This window comes from Barbatula barbatula (assembly GCF_947034865.1).
Source record: "Barbatula barbatula genome assembly, chromosome: 18".
Lineage (NCBI taxonomy): Eukaryota > Metazoa > Chordata > Actinopteri > Cypriniformes > Nemacheilidae > Barbatula > Barbatula barbatula.
In genome coordinates, this window is record NC_136781.1 from 22,021,489 (window position 1) to 22,033,218 (window position 11,730).

At 41.2% G+C, this 11,730-nt stretch overlaps 1 protein-coding gene across 2 annotated transcripts in view; it reads left to right on the plus strand.

Moving 5' to 3' along the window:
• thoc2 (THO complex 2) overlaps positions 1-10,397 on the plus strand; it is a 69,831-nt gene extending 59,434 nt beyond the window's left edge. Inside the window, exons 34-39 of one of the 2 annotated variants that reach the window (XM_079479499.1) lie at positions 6,856-6,984; positions 7,101-7,167; positions 7,328-7,461; positions 7,799-7,869; positions 7,943-7,988; positions 9,665-10,397. In XM_079479499.1, the coding sequence (XP_079335625.1) occupies positions 6,856-6,984; positions 7,101-7,167; positions 7,328-7,461; positions 7,799-7,869; positions 7,943-7,970 (429 nt within the window). In that variant the 3' untranslated portion in view covers positions 7,971-7,988; positions 9,665-10,397. The remainder of the gene's footprint in view (positions 1-6,855; positions 6,985-7,100; positions 7,168-7,327; positions 7,462-7,798; positions 7,870-7,942; positions 7,989-9,664) is intronic. The other variant, XM_079479500.1, reaches the window with a different exon arrangement.
• The last annotated feature ends 1,333 nt before the right edge of the window (positions 10,398-11,730 follow it).

Consider the following 11,730-nt stretch of genomic DNA (forward strand, 5'->3'; position numbering starts at 1 on the left):
TTTTACTGACACGCATCCCGCTAAACTCTTGACATGTTATGTAAATACAGAAGACGCTGCAGAATAAACGACAGTAAACTATATGGAGGGCAGAGTTTCTCTTTCAAGCATACATTTCGGTGTCTCCCTATAGGATACGCCCCTCTCACGTAATCCTTAGAAGCTCGATTACATTACGCAAGACCCTATTGGCTGGCAGAAATGACACTTGTGTCTGAGGAGTGTAACACAGCATCATTTCGTCATTCAAAAACCTTTTCTCGCTTCACACCAGAAGCCTTATTTTCTTCGGGAACGATCTGCTGGTTTGTTCTCCAATTTGTTCTCCAGGCTATTGCAGGATTTCAAGCACCCAGCTATGGCTGCAGCAATGTAGACTGCTCTGGCTAGCAAGGGGCAACTTCCACGGCTGTGCGTATGCAGGGAGAGACACACACACCATGTCTGCTCTGCTTGTCTTGGGCTGAAACATGCCCAAGCAGAGATCGATAATCCTGCGAGCACTGTGCATGCTTTGCTTTAAACAGCCTCCGCCGGAGGCTAGCACGCCACGCTAGCCTATCAGGCAAAGATCCCCTCATGTCAGAAGCCCTGCTTCTGCTGTCACCCCTTAGGTATCCATTCCTGTGACGCTGCCCACCAAGGCGTGATGCTTGCGTGATGCTCTCCTCCCTAACGTGTAGAGTATGGACGACGAGGAGAAGGATTTGCTTGACTTTGAGGACAAGGGACAATCAGACTTCTCTCCAACGAGGAGGAGTAAGAAGATTCCTTCTTCCTCCCCCCTGCTCAATTGGCCCAACCCTCACGGCGGCGGGATCCAAGGAATAGGCGGTCGAGGCACCATCCTCTCCGCTTCTTGGTGTTGATCTGCCGGATGTGTGCAAACGCGCCTGCGGAGAAGCTTGATGTATCTCCCAGACCATGTCAGGCACAGTGGGACAAGATCGTAAAGTGTGGTTATGGTTCAGGTCGCGGTCAAAGATATGGCCCCCATGGTCATTCAGGAGGGGGGTTGTTGGCTTAACTTTGCTATTCATTCTGACAGGGAGAAAGAAACCGTTTTGGACACACCAGTTGTTTCAGAGGGAGTTTTCAGTATCGCACTGACACGGATGCAAAAGAGGTGCTAGGTGAAGAAGAGGGACGATGAGGCATTGCAGCTCTGTGTGCCAAGGAAGCCACAGTGTGCCGCCACCTCGATTGACCTGCCCACAAGCGACAGCTCGCCCACCCCCCAGCTTTCGCATTCCTAGACGACCGAGACCACCACCTGTGAGTACAACAGCTCCGTTTGCAAGCTCCCGGCCCTCAATTCATCAAATCCAGGAGGGAACAAGTTCCGAGATTCCCAAGTGTTCTGTCGGTGCAGCAGAGCCTGTTTGGGCCAGGGACCTAAGAGCAGTGAAGAGAAAAAGAGATGTGGCTGTGGTGCACACCCCACGAGTCACAAGCACGGTGTACTTTCTCCTGTGTTAATAGTTTACAATTTTTCCGTAACCAATAGTCGTTCTACCCGAGAAGAGCCACAGTGGCTTTTAATCGAGATACTTACTTGTCCCGAAGAAAGGGACGCGCTCTCTCCGCCCAATATTGGATTTACGCGCACTGAACAAATTCCTAAGGAAATTCAAGTTCAGAATGCTCATTCACGCTACACTCTTAAAATTGTTGCACACGGGCGATTGGTTCACGTCCATTGACCTGAAGGACATAGTTTGTATTTTTTTTATTTTCACACATATTTATCTACCCCACAGGAAATACCTGATGTTTGCATACGAGTATTTACTTCAGAATAGTGAATTGCAGATGGGACCTCCATTTATCCAGTCTCCACATAAACTATTTAGATATGCTGGCAGTCTTCCTCACTCTGATGCATTTTCTTCCCTTTCTAAGAGGGCATTATATTCTTCTGAGAACGGACAACACCACAGTAGTGGCATACATTGACTGTTATACTCTCATTACTTCAGGATTTATACGCCCTCTGCCCGTGTCAAGACTGCTTTCTCCCTCGTGGGATTTGGACATGTTTTGGGGCCCCTGAAAGTGAATCCAATTCGAGCCACTGGATCTTGTCGACGCTAAAATATTATCGTTCTGTTGTCTCGGACTTCAGCGATGCGCCCAAGTGAAATTCACGCATTTTCTGTGAATCCTGCATGTGTGCAGTTTATGCGGGGCGATGCAGGGGTGATGCAGGGGTGATGCAGGGGTTTTGCTGAAACCAAACCCCGCATTTATACCTTAAGTCATTAATTCTATTGTTCCCCTTGAGCTAAGGTCATTTTATCCTTCATCTTTTGCATCTTCAGATCAGGAAAAGTTGAATTCTCTGTGCCCAGTGCGTGCCTTGCGATTTTTACAAAATAGGACGGCAGGGTTCCGATTGAGTGATCTGCGGTTGGTATCTTGGGCTAAACCACGTACGGGGAAGCCAATCACGAAACAGCAATTATCACACTTGGCTTATTCCAGTAGAGGTCTTGCCACCCCAACAGGTTTACATGCGCACTCGACTAGGGGGATGTCAACTTAATTGGCTCTCTTTAAAGGGTTCACTATTCAGACATTTGATTGCTCACTCATTCAGCCTGACTGTATCTTGGTTGGCAGGCAATTCAAAACAGGCTATTTGGCAATAAGGGGGTTAGGATGTCCCATGGTGAGACACCGAAATGTATGCTTGAAAGAGAACTATAGGTTACTTGCGTAAACCCGGTTCTCTGATGGCATTAAGTGAGGTGTCTCACCAGATCACCCTCCTTGCTGTGTGAAAGCGAGGAAGAGGTGTGCTTGTTTTGAATGACGAAACTAAGCAGTGTAACGGTATTTATTCTATGTAGGTAGCCACTCCTCAGACATGAGCGTCATTGTCTGCCAGCCAATAAGGGCTGGCGAAATGTAATAGAGCTTCGGAGGAATACGTGGAAGGGTCGTATCCCATAGCGAGACACCACACTTAATGCTATCAGAGAACCCGGGTTACGCAAGTAACCTATAGGTTTAATTTCTGCTCTGACAACACTGAGACTTCCACAGACGCTGTTTGTGTGAGAATGGTGAGAGAACATTGTGTATGTTCCTTATGTCCGAAGGCTGAAAGCAGTCTCTTTGGCTGTTTAAACACATGCACGCCTAACAAGGCTGTACAGTGCGGCATATAGCGTTATGTAGCATGCAGACGATACAGTTAGGAGCATTAAACAGAGTCGCTTTGTATGATTTGTCATCGTGCTTGTTTCTGTGTGAGGTTAATCAATGGTGCACCGCTATTCAGTAGTATTATGTGGACAAATATATTACCATTTAAAAGCGCGTGTCCCATTTCTGAATTAGGCTTTAGAAAAAAAGGGTCCGAGTACAAAAACAACCTTATAGCCAATCAGCAGTAAGGTGCACAGGACAGAAATTGGTCTGACAGAAGCGAAAGAGGGGACTAGGAGTGTGTTTGTTTTGGCTAAGAGAAATCTGACACCCCCATCTTTAATTAGTAATCAATTAAGAGAACTTTGAAAAAATCAAACTAATTTAGATAAAATAAAAGCATCATGCATAAGCTAAAGTTAGTTGTTTACCTTTGAGATTATTCTTTCTATTTTTATTAGTTTTTTTATTTATTTATTTGTATTATATTGCATTTTGAATGTAATATGGCAATGGAATGTGCTAAATGGGTTTAGTTTTCACAGATTTGAATGTATGAAATTTCAGCAATCAATTGTTTTATTTCTCTAAAAAGGAAACAAATTAGTTGTTCATATTTAGAGACCTGTGTTATATTTAGTATTGCTCTTTAATAAAGAAACAGTGATTGTTATCTGAATACCCGATTCATTGATGGCTACAGCCCTAATTCAGAGCCACTGGGCGGATCAAATGAGAATCTTCTGAATATTTGACATCTTTAAGATCTTCAGCTCTTTCTTGGCACAATCTAATCAGAATTTTAAACTCTGAACATCTGTTTGAGTTCATTTAATCTGTGTATTGAGTTTATACGCTGCTAATGAACAAACGGCATCAACAGTTTGTTGTTTTGTAGTTTGTATTACAACTGCCCACATGATCACAACAACACAATGTCTCATGCATTTGGCATTGTGTGGTTAGGCCTGTCGCAATATATCAACTTATCGCGCAATATATGGAAATGAGTGCGATCATTTTTGGTGCTACGATATATTGCGATTGATTTTTTTTTAAATCATATTATTCTTTATAAAAAATGTCACCACCATTTTACTCGATTGCTCTGCATTGTCTGCTCTCTGTGGCGGAGGCGGGGCTTCAGGCAGCGCGTCTATACACACACGTGAGAGGCGGAGTCTGTGGAAAGCGACAGGTGAAGAGAAGTGAAGCCACTGCGCTGTAAAGTGTTTCATGGCGACTACAGACAGTTAAGAAGAACAAGTCCCAATGGATTCGGTTTTAAAGCCGCAATCTTCAGCCTTTTCCCGTCAGTGCAAATACAAACGTGACAACGCAAAATTGCGAACACTCACGGATAGAGTATCTCGCCATTTCTTCCTCAGAATCTGCCTGACAATTATAAATAAATGTGCAGATATGGCCTGTTGAGGCTTCTCTGCCTCTGTAAGACACTTTAAAAGTCTAAACCAACTTTGTTTAACATTTAACTTTGTTTTGTTCTAGTTTTTGTTTACTGCACTGCACTTTTTTAAACAAGGGTGTATTTATTATTATTTATATAAGTTTCTTCAATTAATATTTTTAGACAATGTCTAAATATTCTTAAGAATAAAACGTTCTTTGAAAGAGTACTTGCATTTGTATGCTATTATATTGTAATACTGTCATTATATAATCAGTAGCATTACACGGTCTTAAAATGGCAATAATATCGCATATCGCAATTAATTTTGGTGCAATACATCGCACAACAAAAAGTAGTTATTGCGACAGGCCTATGTGTGATCTTTACAATAGAAATAGGCGTTATATAACTGCTATCAACTTTATTCATTTGCACTCACACCCTCAGCAACAGGTTTATTTTGACCTCAAGCAGTTTATGAATGCCTTGTTTAATCTGATCAGTTTTCAGCTTTATACAAATTGTCCTGTGCTGAGTCTCTTACGGAGGAATGAATATATTATTATTACATATCTGGCCAATTAAATAATCGGACAGTTTGTGTCGGGTACCGAACTCTGTACTTTTAAGGGCACCAACCATATTACATTGAGTTACTACAGCGTACTGATTCACATGAAATCAATCCGTGCCAAATTTCAGTACCTGAGAACACATCGGGTGCTGTGAGAGAGAGAGAGAACACTTGACACTGCATATGGCTTACATATATTTATATTATTTCACTTGTTCTTTTTAAGAAATATAAGCATAGAATCGCGTTAAGGAAATGCATGTTCAGACGCAGCTGACACGCACACACATAACAATGCACTGAACCTTCAAGTTTAAGACGCTTTGATTTTATTGATGGTGGACAGAGAAAACAAAGTTATTTTGACAGATTCATTAGAGCAGTGGAAACAAATGATGGAAAGAGTGAGGCCGTCAAGGGCCAGAAAGACAAGCTGTGAGAAACATTATATGCAAAATATGTCATTCTTTCTGTAACTGTTAAAACTGTATATTAAACATCAATCTGTTAATTTCAGTAAAGATGCTGTTTAAACGGTTCGTGAGGACTATTTCAGCTTTGTTTAATGGTATGTTATCTAATGATGTGCTAATGGTGGAGGCCTCGTGGTTTAGGTAAATTATCACACTGCATCAATAAATGATTTTGTGTGCGATAAAACGTTATAATCGCGAGGGTTTGACTTGTTTCTATTACAGTGAGAGTAAAGTACCCAAAAAAGTACCATTTGGTACCAGCACCAAATTCAAGGTACCGTAGCGCTACAGGTTAATATGTGAATGGTTCTTAACTCTATTGACAGTGTTTAGAAACCTTGACATTCCAAATGAACAATAGATGAAGATATTTACTTTCAACTCAAATGTAATAAAGTCATTGTAAGTCGAACACTAGTGTTCATGTAATGGTATTTGTATGGAGTGAAGGATTGTGTATTTTATGTGACTCATGCAACAGAAATGTTACCAGGTAAAAAAAACCTTTGGGTTCAAATCTAGATGAGGCCAATGCTTACATGCGTTATCCCTCATAAACACTTAGCGGTCTGACCTCTTTTTTCTGTATACACTCGCTGGTCCTAACTTAGTTTCTTTGTGAGGTGCTTGGACTAAGGTTGAGGTTAAGGGATTGTCAACATAGAATTTCTTTCCTTTGTTATCTGCTGATATTTTCCACCTTGACGACTCAAGTTGTTCTAAACCTTTATAAAATGTGTTGTTCCGTCGAACACAAAGGAAGATATTTGGAAGAATGTTAGCAACTGACATTTCTGGGCCACCATTGTCTACCATATTAGGAATTGGTGTATTTTAGAAAGAAAATATTTGGGAAAACAAACTTTTGACTTCTCCAGAAATCTCAGGTGCTGACATTGTTCTGAATGTGTCTGTGTTGACAAAAAATAGGTTTGCAACAACTTAATGTGTGAAGTATCGCTTTAAATCAAACCAATAAAAGAGAATCTGATCATGTGCATGTGCACTTACAGCGAGATGAAGAACGTTTATTGATGTAGAGGGCAGGACCACATCGAGTCTGGCTCCACAGAATTGAGTTGATGTTTTATGACTGAATTGAGTGTTTAATCTGTGACACATGAGGTAAAATGTTCAAGCGTTTATGACGGCGTTTCAGCAGTTTTAACGTGAAGGCTAACGGAGTGACAGATGAGCGCTGTGAGATGTTAACCCTGCTTCATCTCTCCATGTCCCCTCAGCATCACCCTAACCACAGCACAGCCCTGTCCAAGAGCAAAGAGAAGGACGAGGAGAAGAAAGACTCTGACAAATCCAGGGACCGCTCCAAAGAGAGAGAGAAGAAAGAGGAGAGAAAGGACAGAAAACGAGTGAGTGAATTTCGGCCATCGAGTGTCTCGTCCTTTAAACATCGCTTTGTGTTGTGCTTTGTGTTGCTGAAACCACAAGCGTCCATCTGATTTCAGCTGCTTTCTCCCTCATCCAGGACTTCTCCAACAGCGACCGCGAGATGAGTCAGGAAGCCAAGCGCCGCAAAGACGAGAACGGAATGAGTGAGTGGATAACGGCTATCTGTTGAATTTGTTTGAGCGGGAGAAGCCAGCTAGCCGAGCAGAAAGTTGTGTTTCTCTTTGCTGGAAGCAATCACATAAAGCTCCGCTCGAGGCTGTTGTGTTATCTGTCTCACACGACTGCTCTTCGCCCTTTACACAGGCTCCTCCAAACACAGCAAGAGCGCCAGCCCGTCTGAATCACCACACTCCAACGACAGCGGCAAACGCTCCAAATCCACCAGCAAGGACAAAAGCGATGTGACCAAACCAGAGAAGACCTCAGGAGGAAAAAAGGTCTGCAACTGTCTGACCCGTTACACCTGAAATACAGCGCTCTTTCACTCATGCTGATCAAAGAAAGAACATGTCATTAAAAGAGATGTCTGGGGTGGCTCTTTTTACCTGGGCCAGTAAGCACCCTGATTATCCTAGCAACATTGCTAACCTTAGCAACTGCAGGTGTGTAGCAGTCACACCCGGAGCATCTCTTATCCAGCTGATGAGCAGAAGTGCTTGAACTACTTCATTTAACATCCAGCATTCTAGTGATGCTGCACAAACCTTCTTTTCTTCATTGTTATTAAACGTAGAAAAGAGCTCTTAAGCTTTGTGTCTGTTTGTTATCATGCAGGAATCCCGGCATGACAAAGACAAATCTGAGAAGAAGAGAGACAGCACCGGCGCTAAAGAAGACAAGAAACAATATCCTTTCTTGCTTTAAGCAAAAATAGTGACGTGTAGTGTGTGTGTTGTGTTTTCCCTTAACACTTTTCACCCATAAATCATCAGAGAAGCACAGATAATGTCTGCTGTCACTCGAGGTGAGCACTTCCTATCACAGCTAATAACACAGCATTATATGAAATAGCCACCTTGTCGAATGTTTGTGCAAAGTCAGGCTTTGTTCACATTTGGTGTCGTTTTTGAAGCTGCTAGCGCCTGTTTTTAAGATTCATTTTCAATAACTTTCGATTGCATTTCTAGTGAGAAATTAGTGCAGTAGTTTTGAAAAGACGCTCTGTTCATCAAAGGATAATGTTCAGCCATCCGGTTATCATCACAGAAATAAGCCCAACAGTGTGATCAGGACCCGACGTCCAGCGGAGGAAAAGCTGTTTACTTTCCACGTTCAAACGTCACAAATAGGCAAATTGTTTTAATCATTTGTAAGTATAATGAATGAATTAGAAAAGAATGTAAACCCGATCAATTCTTCAGTAATCATTTCTTACGAGCTTGAGCCTGTATTCAGTTATCAGAGGGCGAGCGAGAGGAAGACCGACAGCACGGCACGTAAGCTCATGCGTTTGCTTCATTTAGACAGAAAAGCCAAGTATGGATATTTGTTTTCGTCATATTCAACAGTCTGGTCATATCAGAAAAGCGTTTGGAGTGAAAACATGACATGTGCCAGCTGCGGTTCTCACGGAGTTCAGCCCATCATTAAACAATAGAGTGATTTTCCTGTTTTTAAGTGTTCGCTTTAACCTGCTGATTGTGTCATTGCCGTCACCTTTGATATATGCTTTTGCTTTTCGTCTGGTGTTGAAATAGTCTGTGAAGAAATATCTAATACTTATGGACAATGGAAATGACCTGTCGTTTTGTTTGTTGTTAGATCTTTATTCAGTGTTGGATAGTAGGCATCAGTATCCTAAGCCTGACGTCACGTCACACATCACCATATACGGAAGGTCATTTACCATTTCCGGGTCCAAACATTCAATAAGATGCTATAGACAAAAATGCTCACGGCGATCCCAACCTTTATCTTCATAACTCAATCTCACATGGCCAGTCAGCGATTGATCTTTCATCCTTTATTCAAATATTGATGTCAGAGATCCTGTGAGTCTGGTGACTGTCGTGTTTTCTTTGAGTTAAATATGTGATGTGAGTAAATCGTGCTCATTAACAGCTGTTTAAGCTGCTTGGACCCGGAAACAGTTTTCCTTACGTCACCACTAAACAACCGACTAACCTTATTCAGTTCAACTTGGTGCAGTGATATCGAACTGTAACAGTCAACAGATCTGGAACGACTTCCACAATTGAAATAGATTTCCTTTACGCTGCCTATGAGGCCTTTCTGAATGTGTTTCTCTCCGTGCACAAACGCTGGCTCTGAAGTCACTGCCTAATGAGCAGCGAGACAACAAGTCTGATGTGGAAGTTTTCCCATGGAGAAGATGCCGGTAGATAGACTTTTTTTACTAAAAAAGAGACAAATGTGAACACGCCCTAACACTAATGAAATCATAAAATGTACAAATATGGAAAGCCCCACCCCCATAATCCCAATCATTGGCTGATCAGAATGAAATGTGTATGAAACATTTATGAATGACCATGAGAGCGTGTTGTGCCTTGGAGACAATTACACATTTCTTATATTTACAGTCATTCGGCCATTATTAGGAAATGGAGGCTGATTGATCTGCACCAGTTGAATATGGCCGTGCGGTGTTTTAAATGAAGTGTTGTTGTTGTTGTTCAGCAGTGTTCCCCGCTGTGAGCCGTGGCAGGATTCATCATTTCTCAACCGTGGCAGCGTCTTCATCTTTTCCCTCTGTCACCGTCTGGAAAGAAGATTCCTTTGCCTGCATCCAAACTTCTGTTGTTTTGCTTAGAAACGTTGTAGCTTGTATTTTAATCTGCCATTTTTATTGTGATATTTTCAGTACTTGACTGAAAGTTTGTTTCCTTTAAATATTTAGCACAATGTGCTGCTTGCATCACAGACAGATTCAGGTGGAATTGGTGTGTCACTCTCGCTTGCTTGCGTTTTTATGACCTCATTCTATCTTCCTGTTCCCTCGTGGGTTTTTTCTGTTTGTTTTTTTTAAGTGAGAAGAAAATGACGTCTTTGCCTCGATTAGGGTTTCTGGATACTACTTTCCCTTCTTTTTAATTCCCATGTGATATTTAGGCTAGGTGTTTGAAGCAGTACACATGCTCTATTTGTATATTATGTATACAGAAATAATAAAATGGTTCCATGTAATAAGACTTTTCCTGTTACTTTTATTTCCCATGTAAGCATCCTCATTTTCTGTGTCTTCAATCACGTTTTTAAAAGATTTGTATAAAGAATGGCAAGCTACATTTCTCCCTAAATAAATGGACTCGAGGCAAAACAAATGATGACTTTCCAAACTACTTCAATGTTTTTATCTGGCAAAGTTGACAAAGTGTATGCTTTTTCTAAATAAAATAGTTTTCTTAGTCTACCGTGTGTCAGTTGTCATTTATGGCATGATTTTCAAGTGTTGTGATGTAAATGGTGAATAGATGTTGACTCTACAAGATTTCTTGTTTGACCTTTGTGTAGTAGGGATAAATGAAACCGCTGTAACACGATGTCTTTAATAACTGCATGCACTGGTTGTTTAAGTAGTTAAAACTGTAGCTAACAAAGTGCCTTTAGAAAAGGAATGTTACGACTCCTCCAGCCAGCGGTTTCAGTCATAGTAACACCACAGTCCTAACGCTCTAAAATCCCACCAACAGTTCAACCAGACGTCAACTCGCCCATAACTTCTGTTTCTGAAGCTCAAATGTCAAGGTTGCTTCAGATGTGCACAGGTCGGCAAGTCATGTGTTTATGGTATAGTGTAAATGTGCCTTTATGCTGTCTCCATATACCTGGGATTTGGGTTATTTCTCACCTCAACCCAGAAATGGTTTCTGGAACAGCACTGTTTGTATGTTAATAAATTCCCACCTCAAAGCTAGAAATAACATAAGTCTGAGGTGCCTGGAACGCAGCATCAGTACAGAGCTCTTCCCTAGAGAATCATCAGTCTTTAGTTGATTGGCTCTTTTTGTCTGGAAGGCGGGACTCCTCCCCGTTAGAGCGGCCATATTGAGTGTTGCATTGCCTCCGTGATAGTGATAGAAATGGCGCTTCCTGCATCCGTTTGACTGCATTATGTTTCTCTGAATAACAAAACATCATTTACACCCACAAAATAACTTCATTTGGACCCTTTAACGTGTCAGAAACACAAGTGAATGATCTCAAAGATTGTTGTTATGTTTTGAGATGCAACTGATACCAAAGTTAGTGTGAATTGATCATCATACATTTACTCCAACATTTGATCCGATCAAGGAATAGCTGAATGTAAGCTAAAATTACAGCTTTGTTACCGTTTTAATTATTATAAAATATATCTGTTTGCATTCATTATTAGAGTTGTTCATCACTGATGACATAGGATAGGTTATAAAACTAATGTCTGTATAAAACTTGGCAATTTACAGTATTTATTAGTATTAGTTTAGTTCAATGCTGATGTCAAAGATACTGCTGTTCACAATTCATGTTAAAGAACTTTTTATAGGTGTATTAAATGAACCGTAAGCAGGATTACTGTGTGCTAAACTGCTCGGTAAGCAACGTCACAATGAGGTCGTATTCAAATAGTACGATTTTTAATTTGGACCATGGAGTTAAATCATACAGCAAAAGTCACGTTAGACAAACTCATTCCTTTTTCATCCTCGAGCCTGTTTGAGTCACAAGAAATAAACCACACTGTTTTTTGTTTGTTTTTATTT